Source organism: Eumetopias jubatus, unplaced genomic scaffold, assembly GCF_037043125.1.
Source record: "Eumetopias jubatus isolate StellerSeaLion01/CBP00866 unplaced genomic scaffold, mEumJub1_p1.0 scaffold_15, whole genome shotgun sequence".
Classification (NCBI taxonomy): domain Eukaryota; kingdom Metazoa; phylum Chordata; class Mammalia; order Carnivora; family Otariidae; genus Eumetopias; species Eumetopias jubatus.
In genome coordinates this window covers 75,418,805-75,441,312 of record NW_028274821.1, presented here as the reverse complement: position 1 = coordinate 75,441,312, position 22,508 = coordinate 75,418,805, and the positions used below count along the sequence as shown (strand labels likewise).

The window sequence follows — 22,508 nt, the reverse complement described above, 5'->3', positions numbered from 1 at the left end:
AGAGAGGCTTAGACAATGTGGGAAATGTTCAGAGGAAGCCAGGGAGGACGGGCTGAGTAAGGGTGAGAAGGAACCAGGCCTAGACTGTTAGCATTTCTATAGACAGAGCTAAAAGAAGGGAGGACAGGGGGCGCCTGGGTGGCGCAGTCGGTTAAGCGTCTGCCTTTGACTAGGGTCCTGATCCCAGGGTCCTGGGATCGAGTCCCGCATCGGGCTCCTTGCTTCTCCCTTGACCTGTCACTGTCCCTGCTTGTGCTCTCTCTCTCTCTCTCTCGCTCTCTCTCGCTCTCTCTCGCTCTGTCAGATAGATAGATAGATAGATAAATATTTTAAAACAAAAAAAAAGAATGGAGGGCAGCCCAGGCAGGTCAAAATGCAGATTTTAAAGTGGACCTTCAGCAATACCTTCTTGATTCTGCATCCTCCCCTCGATCTTGACAATGTGCCACTGGTTTTTCAGAAGAGCTCTTCAGAGGCCGTGTATGAGGTGGGGGTGGGGGGTTGGGTGAGCCTCGAAGGACGTCCTGCTTTGCCTACTGAATGCACAGGGACGTGAACTCAGAGAAGAGTCGAGATAGGTAGCAAGAAAAATGGAGGCACGAGGAAGTTCCAGAATCAGTTAATGGCAGAGCTGAACCCGGGGTCCACTGGAAAGGGACAAGCCCGGGGCATCAGGGCGGCCCTTTGGGGGTGGCTGCCGTCCAGCGCCTTATATATCCTCTCTTTGTTCCTGTCCCACCCCCACCCCAGCCAGGCCATCCGAGAGCTGCAAGAGGAGGTGTCTCGGCTCCGTCTACGGCTGGAAGACAGCCTGCACCAGCCAGCCCAGGGCAGCCCGACGCACCCGGCGTCCACCCTCCACCGCCCCCCCCGGGCCCGGGCCCGGCCGGCAGATGCCTCCACTTCCTGGGGCTCCCACTATGGCAGGTGGGCGACCCCAAAACGCTCGCCCTTGTGCCCTGGTGCCAGTGGCAGAAGGGAGACTGGGCTGCCTCTGGGGCTCTCCACACATGGGAACTCACATCCCTCTCCTGCTGACAGCTTCTTCCTATGTAAGATTTGATGTGTAAATATCTAATGTGTAACCTGAACTCAGCACCCAAGTGAAGAGCTAAACATTCCCACGATGTCCATCTGCTCACTCCTTAGCTCGTCATCTGTGATGACTTTTAAAATCAGCAGAGTGTTTGTTCCTAAGTATTTCTATGGGAGCGTCTAAGTTCAGGTTTTTATGGACATTGTCTCATTAATCCTTCCTGTAACCCTCTGAGGTAGTTGCTGTTATTATCCCCACTTGACAGCTGAGGAAACTGGGCTCACAGAGGCTCAGAGCCCCTTTCTGTGAGTCTGACTCAGAGTCTTTGATTTTGACTTTCATGCTTTCCTCTGGGTTGGCTTGCTTGCTGGTCATCTTGAAAATCTGCGTAAAACCTCATCCACTGACATCATCCCTCTCTGTCTCCTTTTTGCTAGTAAATCCACAGAGAGATTGTCTGGTGAGCCTGGAGGTGGGGAGCGAACGGAGCCCGCAGGAAGGCGGCGAGCCAGGTCTTCCTCAGTGCCTCGGGAGGTGCCCCAACTGTCCCTGAGTAAGTGACAACTGCCTGGACTGGTTCCTCGAGGCTACAGTCTGGGCCTGTTAGCCCATTGCTCAGGGACCATAGCAATAGCCCTAGACAGAACCTGGAGAAGGTTCTGTGTGTCTTTAGGCCATCATATTCTCTGAAGTACCGTGCACTTCAGTGATAGCCACTGTGTCATGCATGCGAGGGTTTCTAGAAGGGCCTTGTATGGACCTCATCTCCATCTTCACTGCAAGGTGGGGCATATCACCCGCATTCTGCAGATGAGGACACCAGAGCCTGGAAGTGCAGGGAAATTGACTGAAGGAGAAGGGGTGGGGTTCAGCCCACCTCACTCCTTCCGGGCTGGGTGACCTTGACCAGGTGGTTTACCTGCTCTGTGCAGTTAAAGGGACAGCTAACTGTGCAGTGGTAAATAATAGTGTTACCGGGATTGTCCTGGGATTGCCTTGAGGGTGCATGCGTGGCATCCACGGCTGGTCCAGCCAAGTGCTTAGCGCGAGGTCACGGGTCTACATGTGTTGGCTGATGCTACTAAGGGACAGATGTAGGATTAAAACCCGAGCTCTACCCCAGAGCCTGAATTTAGGATTGGCTCACTCCCTGAGCTCTGCGACACCTCCCCTGTCCCCCTTTGATGCCCCTCTTTTCCCCCTCCCCCAGCTTCTGAATCTGAGCCACCCTCCCCCCAGTGGTTCTCTGAGAAGAGCCGGACCACCGAGGACAGTGCACAGTCAGCTCGGGACGGAATGAGAGGAGTCGGCGGCCCCAGGCGGCCAGACAGGGTCACCTTCTGGGGCCAGTACACAGGTGGGCTGTGGGGTGTGGCCTGGCCCCCAGGGAGGACTCCTGTCATGGAAGCCTTCCCCATTTCCCCAAAGGCAATTGAAATATTAGCATTTTCTGTGAATTCTCTGACACAGGGAGCAGCAGGGAGTGCTGCCCTGTGAATGCATTCATTCATCCAGCGAACAGTCTCTGATGCCTCCCTGCACCGGGGCGCACGCTTGCTTCTGGGGGAGCCCAGCTAATGGCTGGTCCATCACAAAGAGGGTTATGAAGCACCTGCTGTGAGCGGGGTGGACACCCAATCACTTCCCCATGGCCTACCTTCAGGTCTGATTCCCCAGGGCATCAGCCCCTGTGTCTCATGAACTAGGCACCCAGCACATAGTAAGACTTCAGATGACACATAGTAGGCTTTCAGAGTGCTTGACATGAAAACAAATATGGACGTGGCTCCAACTTTCATGAATCTGACTGCACAGCAGACAATAGCAAATAAGCACCTAAAATAGGTATGTAAATTACAGACGTGGCTCTCACCTATACCAGCCTGGGAGGGAGGGCGCTTCACCTCAGATCCATAGGGCTGAGTGCAGGAGACAAGGCAGGAAGTGAGAGATGTGTGTCCACCCCCATGGAGCAGACAGCTGAGGTGTTAGAAGCGGGAACAGGGGGCTGGTCCGGGGGCCCCGAGGTCACGCACACAGAACAGGAAGTGGGAAGCCTACAAGGCAGGGGGGAGAAGCAGAAGCGATCAGGCCACATCCTGAAGGTCTTACTTGAGACTCAAGGAGGGACGAGGCAGCAGATGACAGGTCTGGTAAAGAGCCAAGCATCTGTCCAACTTTCTAACAACCTGGAGCACTTTCCATCTGCCGGGCGCCGGGCAGAGCACCTCACGGACACGGACTCGCTCCGCCCTTCCAACACGCCTATGAGACCCATACTGTGACAGTCCCCATTTCACAGCTGCTCGGAGTGCAGGGAGAAGACACAGCTGACCCCGTGCCCAAGCCATTCCAGGGCCCCCCCAGCGAGTGGGGGTATGGGGGTTAGCAGCACTGCTCGTCCTTGCTTATCCTGCCCTCCTGGGCTGCTTCCCGGCTGGCCGGGGCTTGGCTTTATTGAATGCTTCTGTATGTCAGGGAGGGGAGACGAGCCTCCCCGATCCTCCCCAGTTCTCCAAACATGCAAAGAGCTGACTGTCTGGTTTCCTCCCCAGGCCAGGAGTACCATGTTCTGACCCCCAAGTCGGCCCCAAGAGGCAGCGGCTCGGTCTCCTGTCCCCACTGCCGACCTGCTGGGACCCAGGACTCAGGTGAGGGACGGTGCCTGGAGAAGTGGTCAGTGCGCAGAGGCTGTGGCTTCTCCCTTTAGGAGAGGGCGCAGGGGATGCCTGGGTGGCTCAGTCGTTGGGCGTCTGCCTTCGGCTCAGGTCATGATCCCGGGGTCCTGGGATCGAGCCCTGCATCGGGCTCCCTGCTCGGCGGGAGGCCTGCTTCTCCCTCTCCCACTCCCCCTGCTTGTGTTCCCTCTCTCGCTGTGTTTCCCTCTGTTCAATAAATAAATAAAATCTTTAAAAAAAAAAAAAAGGAAAGGGCGCAGGACGTGGGTCAGCCCTGAGCTCAGTGGAGGGTCAAGGCACAGACAAGGGAGCGGGATTTTAGGGGGGCTCCTCAGCCCTCCCAATGTGTCCTGCCCTCACACCTGCGTCTCCAGGTGCTGCTACGTGATGCCACCCTCCTTGACCATGACGTGGAGAAACCATGGACATGCCTCAAGTCGTGAGAAGGAGGTGGGGGGTGGCCAGGCCGTGATGATTATGTCCTGTCTCCCCTCCACGCTCCTTCCACCCCTCACCCTTCCCCCAGACCCGACAGGGAGGAGTGAGGGGGAGAGCAGCGGCCAGAGAATATGGGCGCTGGGTTCTAGTCCCAGTCCCGCCACTGACTTGCTGTGTGACCTTAGGCAAGTTCCTTAACTTCTCTGAGCCTCCAGCTTCACATCCCTAATGAAAGGCTTGGAGATGGTCCTCAGGCCCTTCCACGCAGTGATGATGATGACGGAGCTGTCCCTCTTAAGCCTCCCACTGTACACGGGGCCGCATGCTAAGGGATTTACAAACAGTAATCCTCACCACCCTATGAAATAGGTTTTGTCCATTTTATTATCATGTCTATTTTACAGATGAGGAAACTGAGGCTCGGAGAGTTTAAGTAACTTGCTCAAGGGCACACAGCTTATTAGTTCTAGAGCCAGGAGTTGAACCCAGGTGGTTGTGACTCCAGAACTCTGGCTCTTCACCATCGTGTTGCTTTGCCTTTGCCCCAGCCCCAGCAGGCCTCCCTCTGATGCATTCATTCATTCATGCATGCACTCATTCATTCATTCATGCACTCACTCACTCACTCGTTGAGCACCTTCCCATACTGGGCCGTGGGCTAAGCACACAATGACAAAACAGTGGTCGAGCTGGGCTCGGAGAGCACAGGTGGGGCTGGGAGCCAGGAGCTCAGTCCGGCGGGTGGGAGGCCGCCAGCTGAGCCGAGGCTTGCAGGAGAAGCGGGGCAGCCCTGGAATTCCACCCAGCTGAGGTGTTGAAGACTTGCGAGGGAAGAGAACAAGGTGGCCCACCCTCCTCCTGCTCCCTTAGGCCTCCACTGACCCCCTGGTGCCTGAGCGGCCACTGTGGGCCACTCCCACCTGGACAATGGGCCTGGCTCAGTGTGGAGGAAGGACTATAGGTTCAGGGGCCGCATTCGGGACAGCCCGGGCTTGGGCTCAGACAGAGCACTGCCAATTTCCTACTCGGACGTTCTGGCAAATCATTCAAGCTCTTGGAGCCTCAGTTCTCCAGTCTGTAAAACGGGGGAATGATGTAGTAGCTAGCCCAGTGGCTTGTTGGATTTGATAAAAAGAATGCATGAAGACCCTCAGCAGAAGGCCTGGTTCATTATATGCTGGTCCTCGCTGCCAGGGTCCCCAGCAGAGGCAGCTTGTCACCTCCACAGCGGCCCCTGAGGGCGGCTCGGTGCTGATGGAGGTCTGCTTGGGGCTCCAGGCCCGGTGATCCAGACAGAATCCTCTCCTGACATCTCTTCCTCCTCTGCTAGGTGGTGCTGTCACCAGGGACCCACCAGGACCGTCCCCCGCTGATCCCCTGAGATGCGCCCTGTGCGGTCAAGTTGGGCCCCCCCCAGCGATGGATGGCCCGGACTCAGCCACCTCGGGTAGGGACAGACACTCACTCTCTTCTCCCAGACAGACCCCCAGCTCTCCTTTATGAGGGCTCGGGGCCCCGGGGGCTGTTTCGCTGTGGTGGCGGCTCTCCCAGGCTGGGATGCAGCGAGCTGGGCAGAGGATTTGTTTCCCAAAGCCAGGCACTACCAGCGTGGCCAGCCCAGCATCCAGCTGTCACAGGGCAGGGGCCGGGGGGGACCCCTGTACTGGGCTAGATTTTCCCAAGTGATCAGACTGTCATCTCTGGTGTCCCTCCCTCCCAGGGCCAGACAGGGCCGCCAGCAGGAGAAACGCACGCACGGCCCCCAGCCCCACACAGCGGAGCAAGCGTGTGGGGTCGCCAGCCCGGCCGCCCCCTGGACTGTGGTATCTGGCGGCGGCGCCCCCGGCACCGGCCCCCGCCGCCCTCACCTACATCTCCTCGGTTCCCATCATGCCTCATCCATCAGCCACTGTGTAAGAACCTTCCTTTCCCTCCTTCCCTGCCTGTCGCTTCAGAATTCCCAGTCAGACCCATGTTGGGCCGCTGAGAACCCGGGCACCTCGTACCCCTCTGTTCCCCCCACGTGCATGATGTGCAGAACAGGCTGAACACTCGCGTAGTCACTCAACAAACCCCGAATCCTCCCTGCCTACCAGGGAGAGGCCTGGCTCCCGGGGGCCCCGCCGTGAAGGAGCTCACAGAGGGCCTTGTACTCTAGGAGCTCACAGGGAGAGCGCATGGGAAGCTTCCCAGTTCCTTGTGGGTCTTCCCGGCAAGCAAGTAATTGCACACTCACTGTATTGTAATAGGCTTTATTTTTTAGAACAGTTTTAGATGTACCGAGAAATGGAGCAGATAGTACAGGGAGTTCCCCTACACACACACACACACACACACACACACACACACACACACACACACACACACACACACAGTTTCCCCTCATTCTTAACATCTTACATTAATATGGCCCATTCGACAGTGAGCCAATACTAATACATTATTATTAACTAAAGCTCACAGTTTATTCAGGTTTCTTCAGTTTTTACCGGAACTTCTTCTGTTCTGGGATCCTGTTTAGGAGGCCACAAGATGCCACTCTGTTGTCATGGGTCCTTTGGCCCCTCTTGGCTGTGATGGACTCTCAGATTTTCCTTGTGTCTGAGGGCCTTGAGCTCAGAGGAGAACCGGTCAGGACTATAGCAGGAGGAGCACTTCCTTTTTCCGGGAATTTGGATAGAACACCTGCAAGAGAGGAAAGAGAAAAGACTTGAGCCATTGAGGCAGAAGTGGTTCAGGGTGTGGACCCCGAGCTGCCCTGGAATCCCGTCTGCCCTTCCTGCTGCCGTGGCCTCAGTAAAGCTACTGCCTCTCTGAGCCCCAGTTTCCCCATCTGGTAAATGGGGCAATAGTCTCGAGCAGGGCTGGTTCTGCAAGGATTAAATGAGGCACGTGGCCAGACGCACGGGAGATGTGTGTGGAATGCGTAGGGCAGGGCCAGCACGTGGTCGGGCGGCCTTGTCCTCACAGCCCACAGAGTGCTACAGGGCGGTGCTGTCCTTAGGAAGAAGATAAGTGAGTAAAGGTGGCTTCAACAGGATGGTGCAGGGGGAAAAAAACCCTGGACCCTAAAATTAGATCTGTCATCTTGTCCCGACTATCACCAGCTAGTTCTATGCCTCAGTTTCCCTCAGTGGAAAATGAGTCTGTCGGGAGTTTTCTGCGTCAGAAGCCTGCGTCTGCAGCAGCAGAGGCCAGAGTCACTGTGGGGCTGGCGCTCGGTGGGATCAGAGGCCCCAGGTGCCATCCAGTCCCTGTGCCCCGTAAGGACTCTGGCCCGCAGTGTGGTGTCTTGCTGCCTTCAGCTGACTCTGGGAACATTCTGCTCCATCAGCTCCGAGAGGCCGTACTGCGTGCTCAGGCCCCAGCAGAGGGGCTGGGGACACCTGCCTCTGCTCACACTCACTGGGCAGGAGAGGTTTGGCCTGGAATTTGGTGGCCCGGGAAGAGGCTCTGAGTGCCCAAGGTAGGCTTGGGTCTTTATGCTTCTGAGCCTGTTCCATATCCCTCCAGGCTCAGATCTGTGGACTGACCTAACCAGGTTGCTGTCCCCGGCCCTGGCCAGGCCATAGGGAAGGGGGTAGGCCCTGAGCTGTAGTGCCCGGCAGACCTGGCTGGTGGAAGCCATATAACCTTGGGCAGGGGGCCCACTTTGTTCCCAGTCTGTGCCTCATTTTTTTACTCTGCGAAATGGGTTGTGGTAAGGATTAAATGAACTAATGCATGGAAAGCCCACAATACCTAGAAGCTGTCCAGGAACCATAGTACTTGCAATGCTGCTGGAGTTTGGGCTGATGATGCCCTCGACTTTCTCCAGCAGCCATCAGCGGGACTGAGCATGCTCAATGGCAGGCCAGGGAGCCCTTGAGAAAGCTTATGGGCCTGTGCTGCCACCTGCTGGCCATCTGCCTTATAGCCCGTGCCCCCAAAGGCTTTGTAGCTAGAAGGGTTTTCTGGGTTGGTTTGGTTTTGGTGGAGAGGAGGGTGTTGAAGCTTCTGCCTTAGGGGGAATTCTGAATCACTTTGCGGCCAAGCTGGTCATCCAATTATTAGAAGGCAGGGTGTGTGGCAACGCAGTAGTTAGACCAGATAGTCCGCGAAGGAGGGAATTGGACTCAAGAAGCCTATTCATTGGGTTCAGATGGTGTGTATTGGCATCTATTGGGTGCTAATTAATTAGCTCTGGGAGTGAGCACGGTGTGGCCCCTTGCAGATCTCTGAGTCTGAGCTGACAGTTACAGACGCCCTCCGAGTGGGCAGGCAGCGTACACAGCTTTTTCACTCACTGAATGTTCCAATTGGATCTATCCTGGGAGTTGGCTAAGTGTGGCTCTTTTAGGTGGGGGGACAGTCCTTGAAGGGTGAAGTCCCTTGGCCAGGGTCCTTTGGCCGGCCCCGCGGAATGGCTAGGATTTGGGGGCAGGCCTCCTCCATCACTTAGCCTCTCTGAGCTTCTCTTGCTCACCCCTAAAATAGGTGTAACGGTACCCACCAAATAAGCTAAGTGCTGGCAGAGAAAACACTTAGCTCGGAGCCTGGCACCCGGGACCCAGGATGCGGTTGACAGCTCTGGGCTAGGCACTGCGTTTAACTGTTTGAGGAGCTGCTGGACTGTTTCCCAAAGTGCTTGCACCATTGTACCTTCCCACCAGCGTGTAGGAGCCTTCTGATTCTCCAGCTCCTCACTAACATCTGTCTTTGGACTTCAGTCCTCCAGTGGTGGCCAAGTGCATGGCACAGCATGTCATGTGGCTTTGATCTGCGGTTCCCTGATGGCCGATGACGTTGAACGTCTTTTCATGTGCTTGTGGTCCATTTGTGGATCTTCTTTGGCGAGCCGTGTGTTCTGCTCCTAGCAAAGCCTCCTAGCAAAGCTCCCCCCCGCCCCCCCCCCCCCCGCCCACTGTTCACTAATGTGGCTCAGAAGAAAGGGAGGGTCGGGAATAAGATCAGAGTTAGAGTTTGCCAAGCAAGACTCCAGTGACAGGCTCCGGCTGAGTCCTCCTAACCTTATCCCAGCTTCATTTAGGCCAAACCCTTTGTCCCCCTCTCTCCTCCACTCACTTTCTCCCAGGACACAGGGGCCGCACCCTCTTCCTGTCCCTTGCCACTTGGTGACGCTGTAGTCCCTCCTTGGAGAAATCCCTGCTTCAGCTCATGGCTCCTATGCCATGCTCCCCAGCACTTTAAATGACGCCCCACCTTCCTGTAGGGCCAGGCCGGGAAGGACACCTTCCCACCTGCCGCCCCGGATGAGTGAAACCAGACCCTCCCAGTCTTACAGAATCCTAATTACTATCCCGTGTCTCCACTGGGCCATACTTGGCCAATGGACCCTGTATTGCCTCTCCGGTGAAGGGGGTTTGCTATAGAGCCTGGGGTGGTCCCTGCGATCTGGCTCTCAGGTTAGAAGCCGCAAGAAGACAGCGGGTCAGCAGTGTAACCCCAGGACCAGGCACAGGGGCTGGCACATAGTACAGGACAGAAAAATACTTCCTGAGTGCACGGGGAGACCGAACTAACCATTTCTGAGCACCTGCTCTGGGCCAGGCACTCCTGTTTCTCATCCTTCACCCTTCCACCGCATCCCTTGAAGTAGCTGTTTATTAGTCGCATTTGAGAGGTGGGGACACTAAGCCTCTGAGAGTAGGGGCCAGGGGCCCAGCTGGGGCTTAGAACGGAGTGCATTCCAGACCTGGTGCTCTGCTCAGGGCTCTCTGCGGTCCATGAACGCAGCTCCCTCTCTCCTCAGGTATTACGTGCCTCCAGGACCTACCTCCGCTTCCTTGGCCCACCCGGCCCCCGCCGAGTGGCCCCCCACGGCCCCCTCCCGACCGGCCGGGGGCCACCGGCACTCCATCCAGCTGGACCTGGAGGACCTGGAGGAGCTCAACAAGGCCCTGACCCAAGCCGTGCAGGCTGCCGAGAGCATCCGCTCTACCACCAAGCACATGAGCCGCTCCCTGTCTGCCGACCTGCGCCAGGCCCGAAGCCTGCGGGGCTCCTGCCTCTTCTGACTTCACTGGAGACTCAGAGCCAGCTGGTGGGGGCAGGTGGGCAGGCAGCCTGCTGCTGTCCCCCGGGCCAGGAGTCGGCTGGAGCCACTCCTGAAGGCCCCGTAGGCCCCTCCTGAGAGGTCTCCTTCTAGCACAGGGCCCACCTGCTCAGTGTCTTCAAAGCGCAAGGGCTGTTGGCCTGGTCATCAAGAGAAGGAACTTCCCGGGGGCCCAGCCTCTCAGGAAGTGCTGGGACCGAGGCCATCTTCTGCCCAGATGCAATCTCTGGGGGGTCTCCTGGTCCTGCACTGTCCACCTCTGGCTAATATGTATTTCCTATACAGATGGACAGATTTTTGTTTTTTTAAACAGAGCTTTCCTGGTCTTAGAGCCAACCTACAAGGCCAAATAAGAAGGGCTAGGGCCGGGGTCTCTGGTGCAAACGTGTCTCCTCAGCCGTGACCGGCCCCTGCAGAGGCGGCATCTCTGGGAAGGGCACTTCGGGGCCACTGAAACGTCAAGATGCCGGGGCCCCAGGATGACGTGCACTCAGCTTCTCCGTGGCTGGAGAGGCCTTTCCCATGGGCCTGCTGGGAAGGGAGACCACCCCGGGGAGGGCCTAGGAAGCTGTCCACCATGGGCCCTCTCTGTACCTCATCCCGGCGCCCCCAACTCTGTCCTGGGATCCCTGTGGAATTTGCCTAGTGGCCAGCTACCTGCCAGGCCCCACTCCGCAGCCGGGGGGCCAGCCCATCTCCTGTTCCCCACCTCGTAACAGCGAGTACCTCAGCTTTTCTGGAATGTGTATGCATCAGTAATATTTGTATATTTGGCGTGTTTAAAAATCTATTTTCGTTATGAGGGCAAATGAAGAAGAATGAATATTGATCCTTTTTAAAAAAAAAAAGAAGAAAAGAAAAAAAAAAAAGAAAACATTCCTAAAAGCTGCCCACATCTGTGGTGTGTGTCATGGACTTACGGTTTCTTAACTCAAATTTGTGGGGTGGAAGAGTCAATGAGGAGCCGAACCCTGCCCGCGGGGGCCTTGCCCGTTTCCAGACTCTGCCTGCCTGCCTTCCTGTGGTGGCTTCTGTTTCTCCAGCCTTCCCCCAGGCCTGTCTCAGGACCCTAGACCTTATGACAAGCCCCTCCTTACCGAGTTCAGAGCCGTTAGGAGACACACAGCAGATCGCTGTCTGCCAAAGCACGAGCCTGGACTCTCTTTCCGGTGCTCGGTTTAGTAGCGAACAGCAACAGCAGCCACACTTTACTGAGCACCCACTAGATGCCAATCCTTGAGCTTGGTACTCAGCACGGCAGGCTGCACAGGGTGCATGCCAGCCCTCCAGGCCCCCTCCACGTCCCCCCTTCGTGGACGAGAGACGGAGGTTCCAGACGGCTATCTGCACCGCCTCACGACGTCTGACTCCGAAGTCTGTTTTCTTCGTTACTGTGCTTTCCTTCGTGAGCCTTTCTCCCTGCCGCCCTCTGGCCTGCCCTGGGCTTTTTCTCCAGCCCCCTCCCCGCGCCTCACACTTGCTGCTCCCTGCCCACCAGGCCCCATGGCGATTTCATTTTCCTGTGGGTCCTTCTCAGTGGAGTTGGAAATGGCAGAGATTTCTTGTAGGCTCTGAGCATCCGGGTCCACCCTGCCCTGGGTGGCAGGATGAGGGCAGGAAGGGGGAGCCAAGGGCGCGGGGGTGGGGGCCCAGCGCCGTGTCCCCAGCCTCAGTGGCCTGGGCGCCGCGTGGCTCCCGCTGTGAGCCAAGGATGCTGCAGTCTGGGCTCCGTGCCGCCCGGCTCTTGGGAGGGTGGTGGCGTGTGAGACAGGGTTACGGCCCTGTCACTCTGGATGGCGTAGGCCGCTCACGCACCGAATTGCCTGGACAACGTGGCCCCAACTCTTCTGGCACCTGAGTGGTGCTGCTTCCCTCCCGTGCCGGTAACTCACAGAGCCGGCGGGCGTGGAAGGAAGCCGGCCTTTCTTGCTGAACTCCTGGGTTCGGGGGCTCAGTTGTCTTCGTGCCTCTACGTGGGCTTGCCTCCGACATGGCCCCATCTCCAGGGCTCCAAGCATATTTGCAAGGTGGCTGGTTTCTAGGGGCCAAACTCACCCCTCGGTTTATCCTTGTGGGCGTCAGATGGGCACCCCGAGGACACTCCCTGGAGACACACAGCCCCTCTGCCTCGCCCCGGCCTGCCTCTGCCCAGGCTCCCCCGTCTTGCCAGGATGCTCACAGCTGCCTCTGCCAGACCCTTTCTGCCCCTGGGCCGGCCCCCTCCCAACTCGCCTCCCCAGAGGGCCACGGTGATGTGTGAGGTGAGGGCCCTCATGCTTGGCCACCACCACACGCCAGAGTCCTACATCCCTGCCCCATTCACCGGAACTCCTCCCAGGGCTCTCTGCCTCAGTGTTTCTCAAACACATCCTCTCAGATCCTTGGCTTACAGCTGGAACAGCAGGTGTTATCAGCTCCAAATCTTTCTAGACTGGTTCAGATGCCCCTTCCAGGAAGCCTTCCCAGACTTCCACTGCAGAAGGAACCTCCCCCCATGCTGGGCTCCCACAGCACTGTGTGCCTACCATCGTCCCAGCTGTGCTGGGTCAGCGGGGGCTCTTCCCACCAGGGGCAGGGGCTTAGCCAGTGATCAGCCAGGGCTCAGCTCAGGGCAGGCTTCAACGTGCATGAATGGGTGAGCGACGGAAGGAGCAAACAACCACCTGACCCCTGTTTCAAATGCAGAAGCTTTATTGATGGCCCTGAGACAAAAACCTGATGTCCAAAGGGTGGGCGTAGGGCTGACGATGGGCCCCAAGGTCCCCAAGGTCCTAACCCAGTGCTGTGTCTCCCTCCCTTTCCTTCAGCCTTTCTTCCTTGTGCTCCTTCTCCAGTGGCCCACACAGATCCTGGAAGACGGGAGAGGAGAGCACGGTGATGGGAGGCGCTCTTGTGGGGGGCAGGGGGGGTGAGCTGCGGACTGTGGCGCCAGCTCAGGGACCTTGGGCCAGGCGTTTTCCCTCTCTGACCTCAACTTCTTCACCTCCAGATGGGGGCTCGAGCCTTTACCAACAACTGACGTTTACTGAGGACTTGCCAAGCCCCTAGGTCGATCTGATTCCTCACAGCCATTGTGCAGATGATGTAACTGAGGTTCGGGGTGGCCATGTGGCCTGTCGGCTGTCCCCCAGCTACTAGATGGGGGGCCATCGGTGCTGTGTGCCCCGTCCTTGCCCGCGGCTCCCGGGACCGGGGCCGGGAGGGGGTTTATGCTACTGGTAGTCATGGGACATGACCTTGAGTGGCCAACGGAGACCTTTTTATTTTAATAATAATAAAGTAATAAAAATAAAGCATTTCATGTATATCCAAAAAAGCGTAGCCCGCTCATCAGCCCTGTGATTTTAGATATTATTGCATAGGACACGACCCTGAACAGGGGTTGAATGGAAAGCACTGGGGAGATTATTATATAGGTAATTCCCAGTTATAGCAAAAGTCGGGGTGGTGGTCCTGGACTTTGGGCAGTTTGGGTGATGCTAAAAAGCACAATAGCGATTCCCCATCCACGGGTGTCAGACATCTGGGCGGTGGCTGGCAGGTGTCCATGGTAACCACCCTTGTGTGTTTCTCTGTCAAGTTCTCACTGCCACCCTTTCTCCCCCCTGTTCCTCCTCCCTTCCAGTCCTCCCTGTTTGGCAGGGACTTCTCCCTCCGGGACCTCATCACCTGGGCCTCTAGGGAGCTCAGCTGTCCCTGCAGTGAGGCAGGTGCTTAAAAGTAGGATGTCCTGCCTTGCTGTGCAGCCCGTGGCCAGTAACTCTCCCTCTCTGGGCCTCTGGGGCTGCCCCGGGCAGGATGGCCCTGACAGTGGCCACTGCCTAGTCCTCCCGGCCTTCACCTTTTTTGCATCGGTGTAACTGATCTCCGACTTCTCCATGCCTATGCACCTGATGGCTTCATGGAAAACTCTCATTTGCTCCTCGGTCACTTCCGGCTTGTCAGCTGCAGGACGGAGCAAGGGGGCTTGGTGAGCAGGCCCGGGGGGCCTAGCTGGGACGCCGGGGAGGGCGGGGGCTCTGGGGGCCCAGCCGCAGGGGCAGGTGGTCTGCTGGGTGAGGCCTGGGTGGGCTGGACGTTGGAGGGGTGCTTACCATAGAAGGACAGACCCTTGTTCTGCTCGTCTTTCAGGGAGAAGGCAAGCATGAAGATCTTGGGATCCTTGGTGAGCAGGAGATGGGCAAATACCTCTGTACCAGACTCTGGAGAAGAAAAACTCTGGGTGAGACCACACAGCACAGTGGTCCCGATCTCGGGCAAGGAGATCGTGTGCCCACGGCCCCACAGCGGTCGGTGAAGGCCAGGAGGTCACCTGGGCCACGCGACCTCGCTCCTACTGTGTGCCAGGCCCTGCACTGAGATGTGGAATCGGGGGAGCCTCACGTGGACTATGGCTGTCAGGGCCTTTGTCCCCATTTTCCAGATGAGGAAAGTGAGGCCCAGACAGGAGCCTCAGGGCTGCCCAGGGCTGTTGGTGTAATCCCACCGTGCTCCTACCATGTGCCCTCTCCGGGGTGATGGTGGGGCCAGTAGGGGACTTGTTGCCTACCTGACACAGACAGCCACCCTCAGATCCCAAAGGCGAAAGAGCAGTTGAGAGAGGCAGGACTGCTGCCAGCCTTGGGCTTGATTCTAGTGCTAATTACAGGCTGTATGACTTCAGGGGAACGACTTGACGTCTCTGTTTCTCTGTTTCCTCAGCCAATCACTGTCATGTCCTCCTAAGGTTGTTTATGAGTCTTAAGTGAGTTAATTCTAGTGCTTCAAACAGCGCCTGGCACATAGAGCTCAAATCTGTGGGCAGGTATTACTCATTACTGCAGTGTACAGGCCCCGGGACCTCAGACACGTAGGAAGAGGGTCTGTCCTGGGTTCTCTGTGCCTTTGCGCCAGCACTGCCCCTTTCGGCTGGCCCACCCACATGTCCCCATGACACACCCCAGTCCTCCTGCCTGAGGGCTGGTCCTCACCGTTTTTGGACACGGTCCCATTCTTCCGCTGGACCTTCAGATAGCTGCTGGAGTTATAGATGCACTGGTTCCCACTAAAGCCAGACAGAAGAGCGGAGAAAAACAGGAAGATTGTTGAGAAGAAGTGGACAATCCTTGGTCACTATCATTGAGGGGTAAGGGTTGGCGGCAACTAGTCTGCCCTCCCCATTCCATGGATGAAAAGGCTGAAGCCAGGAGGAAGGAGGGACTTGCTCAAGGCTTTCTAGAAGCTAGGAGCAGAAGCCTGGGGCTGGGGCTGAGCTAGCATGTGAGGGTCTTACATGGTTAGGTACTCCGTGAGCAGTATTGTGTCATCTCTATGGTTGACAGCAAAGTAAAAGAAGGCCGAATGGATCGTTCTAGACGACTGGTTGAAGTCCGGTTTGCGGAAGGCCGAGGCGATATAAAACCACTTGCCAGAGATCTGGGGAGAAGCCAAGAGCTGATGATAGAGGCCAGGAGCTGAATCCCCCTGCTAGCCAGCCAGGTAGATGCTCCCCTCCTTTTTGCACACAGGGAGACTGGGGCCCCAGGCGAGGAAGGGACATGCAGGAGCTCACTCTGAGGATCAGGCACCTCCCCCAGCCACTGGGTGGCCCCTCCTTGTCCAGGACAGAATGTCCCCTCCGAGGGACGTTGCAATGAGGCTTCTCAGTTTGGAAGCAGAAAAAAATGCCTCCAGAAGCTGGTCAGAATGTCACCCCAGGATCCAGGAGAGAAAAGGGCAGAATCAGGCAGAATCAGGCAAGGGGACTGACTGCAAGCCAGCGGGAGAAAGGGAAGCCCAGGGAAGGAGGCCGCTGTCCGTGGCGCTCAGGGGCCCAGGGACGCACCTGCTCCAGGGTGGCGTTGGTGATGGGCATCGCTGTGAGGTTGGCACACACTGGGCTCTGGGCGTCCAGCAGAGGAAGGAGGCTCAGGGCAGCAAGGACCCAGGACAGCGCCATGCCTAGATGGAGGGCCCATGCAGTCAGGCGGAACTGGTGGCTGGAGGGTAGAGTGACCTTTATAAGGAGCTGTGGGTGGGGCCCTGGAGCCCCCTTGTGACACAATCCGGAGAGCGCTTGCGAAATCCCTAGCACAAATCCTTCCCTCCTTCCCCTAAAGCCTGCTGTAGCTAAAGCCTCCAAGCCTGGGTCTAATTCGGAACCCTGAGCTGAAGGGTTACTAGGCCCCCAAGGTCTCGCTGTTCAAAGCCAAGGTGGGTGTGGGCTGGAGTGGTATTATTAAACATGTGTAGATTTCAACAGCGGGGCCTCTAAGCAAGCTCTGAGGGGTTTTTTTGTTTCGTTTTGTTTTGGAGGTTTGTTTTGTTTTGTTTTATTTTAAAGATTACTTATTTGAGGTAGAGCAAGAGAGAGCGAGAACGGTGGGAGGGGGAGAGGGAGAAGTAGGCTCTCCATCGAGCAGGGAGCCCCATGTGGGGCTCGATCCCAGGACGCTGAGATCATGACCTGAGCCCGAGGCAGACACTTAACTGACTGGGCCACCCAAGCGCCCCTGTTTTGTTTTATTTTAAAAGCCTTCATGTTTTTTTACACAATTCCTGTCCCACTGAGCACCCAGACTTGGGTGAGAGCCAACCATAAATCAAATGCCGAAGGCAATTTAGATAGTTCCCAGGCTAGGTGCAGCGGGGGTCGGGGGTGGAGGGGAGGAGGGCTCCAGGGTGGGGGGAGGGGATGGCAAAACATGGATTCTATTCCAGCTGAGTGTGGTAACAGCCATGGGAGAACAGAAGTCCACTGGGGGAGAGGGGCGCTAACCCAGCCTCGGAGGCAGGGATGCCTCCAAACGGAAGAGGCGTCGTCTATTTCCAGTAAATGTAGTATTACCTGAACTAGCTCTCAATGTCTAAAACAAGAAATTATGCACGTGTTCCAGCCCCTGCCAGAGGAACAGGAAGGTGGCCTCTTTTCTCACCAGGAGGTGCCCGGGCCTGGACAGCACCCAGCACTGCAGATAAGGCTTCCACAGCCCGCCAGCATTTCTACCGGACCGGGGCAGATCTTTAGCCCTATGAAGAAATACTTCCAAAAAGTCTTCTTATGTTATGCTTACAGTTTTATATCCTTATTCATTTCATAGATTTTGAGTCATTTTTCACGTTTCCGTGTAGTTATGGTTGTAATTTTAATATGCGCATACCCCTATCGTGCTCTTCCTAGATTCCAGCATACTTAATGATGGCTTCTCTTTATATCCATCGCGTTTTATTTTATTTTTCCAGCTTTCTAGAGATACAATTGCCTATAGCATTTCATATTGCGATGTTTCCTTGGTATGCTAAGTTTCAGAAAGTGAACAAATCGCTTTCTAAAATTACCCTACCATTCAAGAGAAAGGAAAATATGTCATGGACAAGACTACAATATTATTCGAAATAGTCAAAAACTAGAAACAGTTCAAATGTCCGGCATCAGGAAAATGGAAAAATACATTGTAACATTTTCATAAAAGGAATATTACTTAGCAACAAAAATGAACCAACTACTGGTATATGAGACAACATGAATGAATCTCCAAAACATTCTGCTGAGCAAAAGAAGCCAGACTAACCAAGCACAGACTGTATGGTTCCATTTATAGAAAGTTCTAGAACGGCCAAAATGAATCTAGAATGGCAGAAATCAGACCGGTGGTTGCCTAGGGCAAGGAGGGCAGTCTGACTGCCAGAGGTTGTAAGAGCACTTTCTGAAGTCCATGGCAGTCCTCCACATTTCTGCTGCAGGGGTGGTTATGCGCATAATGTACATTTGTGAAAACTCATTGAACCGCAAACCTAAAATGTGTGCATTTTATTGTATGCCAATTATACCTCAATTAAGTTGATTTAAAAAAAGAAAAAACTTTCTCCCCAAACAAAGAAGACAAAACACGTGACAAATCAAAAAACACGAACGCTGTTTAATGTGGTGCCAATTTGGCGAGGCACAGATGAGTCTCCTTCTCCACATCCGTGTCAGAAGTGGAATTCCCTTTTCTCTTTCTTTTTTTTGCCAGCTCACTTAGTGTTTTGGATTGGCATTGCTCTAATTTGAGTCTTGAGAAAAGGAGCGGAGCTTGTCAGCAGGGAAGAGTGGAGGGGAGAGAGTGCATGGCGCATGAAGGACCTGGGGTCCCTGGGGCTGGGAGTGGGATGGCGTGGGAGTGACAGGGGGCCGAGGCTGGAGAGGTTGGCGGGAACTGAGCCTGCAGGGCACAGAAGCCGGGCTGGGGACTTTGTAGTGGACCCTGCAGGTATTAGGGGACATGGACAGATTTTAAGTGGGGTGGGAGATAAATAGTCAGATTTGCTCTTTACAAGGATCCCTCTGTCTGCAGTGGGGAAGATGGGGGGGCAGTCAGGGTAGGGGACCGGCTTGGGAGAGGGGTCGGAGGCTGTCGCAGTGGTCCCGGTGTGAGACAATGGGACTGCGGACAGATTGGAGACATTGCTTATCGCAAGAGGAAGCTGATGGTTACATGGAGAGAACACCGCCATTATCCTGGGCCATCGGGGCTTCTGCCCAGAGCCCAGAGCTTTAGAGGATCTCACGTATCACACACACACACACACACACACACACACAGCTTATTAAATAACACAGAAGCACCTCTGTACCTTGGGATCTGGTGCCTGGTACTGGCACAAGAGTGACCCATAGCCCTAAACCTCCTTCTTCGCAACCAATGCTGGTCAGGCCCCAGGCAAACAATCCTTCCCTCTGATACCCTATCCTTGAATTGCATTTGGTGGCCCCATGTTTGGTGAGTAACATAGAGAGAAATGAATGCTTTCTCTTACAGTGAGTCAACGGAGCCCCTCTCCTCAGACGCAGTGAGGGGTCCTCAACTGTCGCTCAGGTGCCCCTAGAGGTCTCCCTCTCCTCCCAAGAGGCTCTCCAAGTAGTTCCTTCAAGTGCACTCAGCACCCGCCCTGACACAGTACCATTTTCTCCGACTTCTTACATTTCAAGGATGCTTTAGTACCTCTGTGGATCGAGCGTCTGCACAGACCTCCCTTACCCTGTCCCTCCATCCGGTCTAGGCCCAATGTCAAGAGAAGTTTGGCGGGAAATAGAATGGAAAGCAATCGGGGTCATGCAGGATGGTGAAGTAGTGTCCTGGCTCGACCACTTGCTAGCTGTGTGACCCTGGGCAAGTTACTTAGCTTCTCTGTGCCTCGATTTCCCCATCTATAAAATGGGGACACAGAGAGTAGCTACTTTATCAGGTTATTAAGCGGATTAAATCAGTTCACATTTGTAAGGTGCTTGTTAAAGGAGACACACTTGTTTCTAAGAGTCCACCAGCCATAAGAACCATCACCATCGGTTTAATGTCGAGCTGGGATAGGGAGAAAAAACAGACTCCTGCGTTACATAAATACTTCTGGGATGGCAGGTTACATCCCACATCTAAAGACATCAAAATGCAAAAATATGTCGATAGGAGGTTCAAGAAAACAGGGTACTTTCCCCATTGGATGGAGAGGGAAACAAATAGCTCAGAGCAGTCAGGTGAAAGGCGAGGTTTGGATCATCAGGGGACTGCACCCATTTGAAAGGATCCGTCTTCCGAGAAAGCCACTTTATACGTGTTTCTCCATCGAGGGCAGGGCCGAGCTCTGTGTCTGACGACTAATTTGTGGTCTTCTGCATGAATGGCCACAAAGAATACATTGGCAGAGCCAATGATCCTAATCAGGAACTTTGTGTCTGGGCTGAGGAAACACTCAAAAAGATTTGCTCATGTTCAAATCCTGTTTTGTGATCTTGGCCAACTTATGTAACCTCTTTGGACTTGGCTTCCCTCATCTGAAGAGCTGGTGTAGTAACACGTGTCTCAAGAGGGTTGTGCATGAGATGAAAACATATCACACTCACTAGGGCTCCTGCTCACAATAAGTGTGCAAGACACCGTAGCTGCTATTATTTTGAAAGGTGCTGTGCTAAGTATTGGGTTGAACCATACGGAACTGCATTTTTATAGAGCAGTTGAATATCATTCAGTGTCAGACGATTCGCCCTGCTATTACAGAAGAAGAGCTCCGTCTATGGTAGCCAGCAGGGACGGCCTTCGCTCCCCCATTTTGTAGAGGGAGAGACTGAGGCCCAGAGAGAAGGAATGAGCCACCTAAGACCACGTCCCCATCAGGAAGCTGGGACTGGAATCCACCTGCCGGCCTCTCCCCTTCTTGTTTGCGCCTCTGCCCTTTTCCCAGCATGGGGCGGCTGGTCACTGGTGGAATGTGACTGTCCGTGGCGGTGGCTTGATTCATTGTGGACAGAGCAAACACAGGATTGGCCCCACTGGGAAGTCCACTCTGGCTGTTTCCTAACACTCAGTTGTGCAATGGGGGACTGGGAAGCACAGCCGCTGCCGGCCCCCGAAGAGCTGCCTCCTGGCTCCCCAACAACCTCCTACCTGCCCCTGCTGGGAAGGAGTTGGCCCAGCGTCAGAGGCCACACTGGCCAGCTCCCAGAGGCCCTCCTGGAATGCCAACTGAGAGTTGTGAGGGTCATGGTTTTCACATAACCATCCTTCTCTTCCCCTCTTGGAAACTTCCTCCCGACTCTCTCACCCCCTCCCGGGTCCTCAGAGCCCCGCAGAGGCTCCTGACGCCTCCACAGCTCCGACCGTGGCACAGACCTCTCTCCTGTCCTCCAGCCTAGCTGGCTGCCTCCTGGACAGCTCCACGGGGCGCTGCTGCCGCTCAAACCCAACTCGGCCAAGTGAGCTGAACCCCACTCTCCTGTGCAACCTGCGGCTTGTCTAAGCCCAGCCCAGGACCCTGGGGCTCCGCACATCCTACCCTGGGGCAGCATTTTGAACAGCGAGTTCAAATGCTCCCTTTACTTCCCAGCCTTGGCAGGTGCTACTTCCTCTCCTCCCGGTGTCCTTCCTCACCTGGCAAACTGTCATTCATCCTCTAACACTGATAGCCTTGGGATGGTTAATTTCATGTGTCAAGTTAACTGGGCCATGGGGTACCCAGATGTTTGGTCAAACATGCTGGGCGTGGCCGTGCGGGTGTTTTTAGATGAGACTAACACTTGAATGGATAACCGGGGTAAAAGAGATTGCCTCCTGCCTGCCAAGTGTGGGTGGGCCTTGTCTAATCTGTCCAAGGCCTGAATAGCATTGAAAGTCTGAGTAAGAGAGAATTCCTCCCGCCTGACTGGTGGAGATGGGCATCAGTCTTTTCCTGCCTTTAGGCATGAACTGAAACATTGGTTCTTCCTGGCTCCCCAGCCTGCCAGGCTTTATACTGGAATGATACCATCCGCTCTCCTGGGTCTTGAATGGGCCAACTCCCTCTGCAAATCTCGGGACTTGCCAGCAATCACAATCATGTGATCCAATTCCTTATAGTACATCTCTTTACACACACACACACACACACACACACACACACACCCATCCTACTGGTTCTGTTTCTTTGGAGACCCTGGTTAATACAAGGTGTCCCCCCGACTACCCTCCTGTGTTGAGACCGCATCAGCCACGCTCTCCTTTTTGCCGCCCGCACCCCCAGCCCACCCAGTCTGGCCTCCTGCTCCCGGCTTTCCTAACCCCTAACCACACAAGGTCCAACTCCTCCAGCGGCCTCCGCCAGACTCAGAGCCCCTCAGACACCCTTGTCAGACCTGTCCCTGGAACTCCGGTGCCCACGTGAGGCTTGGCACAGGGAAGGGGCTGCTAAGGCATGCTCGTCAAGGAAACGTTCCAATGAGCCTTGTTGAACAAGTTGAGTGCCTCCAACATGCTGTATTCCCCGACAACAGCAGAGGACAGATCCATCCCCTGCCCTCACAGAGCTTCCTGCGGGGACAGAGACGTCTGAGTGACCGGACCTTCCCCTCTGGAAGCGGGATCCAACAGCGGGGCAAACTCTCTGGGGGTGACAGTACATGGTGGACCTCAGGAAATGATTCAGTTGAAGCAGGCCATTCTGTCTCGGTTTCATTTCTGATTCATTTTCAAAGAAATAAAAAGAACATTCTTATCTCATTCCCAAGGTTCCCCCCACCCCAGTTTTGGAAACCGTTTTCCAGATTTAGGGAATAGCAGAGGATCCCAATTCTTGGGACTTGAGCATGCACTAGAATCTCCAGGGAGGCTTAATAAAACGTCGATCGCTGGGCCCCAACCTGGGAGTTTGTGATTCAGTAGGTTTAGGTTGGGGCTGAAAATGTGCATTTGTACCCACTTCCCAGGGGCTGCTGGCTCTGCTAATCCCAGGGGGCTACAGTGAGACCCACCTGTCAGCAGTCTTGGGTTTGAATAGAGGCTTCGCCCTGGCCTCGGCAGGTGAGCTCAGGCAT

General features: G+C 55.3%; 2 protein-coding genes and 1 long non-coding RNA gene across 11 annotated transcripts in view; 2 read left to right on the top strand and 1 right to left on the bottom strand.

Moving 5' to 3' along the window:
- AKNA (AT-hook transcription factor) overlaps positions 1-11,100 on the top strand; it is a 53,102-nt gene extending 42,002 nt beyond the window's left edge. For 5 of the 8 annotated variants that reach the window (XM_028107610.2, XM_028107609.2, XM_028107611.2 and 2 more), the window contains 7 exons: positions 751-927; positions 1,474-1,589; positions 2,247-2,393; positions 3,592-3,687; positions 5,483-5,599; positions 5,873-6,065; positions 9,905-11,100. In XM_028107610.2, coding sequence (XP_027963411.1) covers positions 751-927; positions 1,474-1,589; positions 2,247-2,393; positions 3,592-3,687; positions 5,483-5,599; positions 5,873-6,065; positions 9,905-10,169 — 1,111 coding nt within the window. In that variant the 3' untranslated portion in view covers positions 10,170-11,100. Of the gene's footprint in view, positions 1-750; positions 928-1,473; positions 1,590-2,246; positions 2,394-3,591; positions 3,688-4,088; positions 4,165-5,482; positions 5,600-5,872; positions 6,066-9,904 lie in introns of those variants that run through there. The other 3 variants (XR_003610038.2, XM_028107612.2, XM_028107614.2) reach the window with 3 other exon arrangements.
- A 1,776-nt stretch (positions 11,101-12,876) lies between these two features.
- Positions 12,877-16,180, bottom strand: ORM1 (orosomucoid 1). The gene is made up of 6 exons (XM_028107616.2): positions 16,032-16,180; positions 15,480-15,622; positions 15,178-15,251; positions 14,302-14,409; positions 14,049-14,152; positions 12,877-13,056 (listed from the first exon to the last, which is right to left on the bottom strand). Exons 1-6 carry the CDS (start codon positions 16,143-16,145, stop codon positions 12,979-12,981), a joined length of 621 nt encoding a protein of 206 aa, XP_027963417.1. The 5' UTR covers positions 16,146-16,180; the 3' UTR covers positions 12,877-12,978.
- On the top strand, positions 14,282-17,300 carry LOC148162446 (uncharacterized). Of its 2 annotated transcripts, XR_015766905.1 has the most exons (3): positions 14,282-15,332; positions 15,529-15,685; positions 17,083-17,300. It is a non-coding gene; the product is annotated as an uncharacterized LOC148162446 (long non-coding RNA). The 2 variants fall into 2 exon arrangements; XR_015766904.1 differs by lacking the exon at positions 14,282-15,332 and having other exon boundaries at positions 15,343-15,685.
- Positions 17,301-22,508: the final 5,208 nt, after the last annotated feature.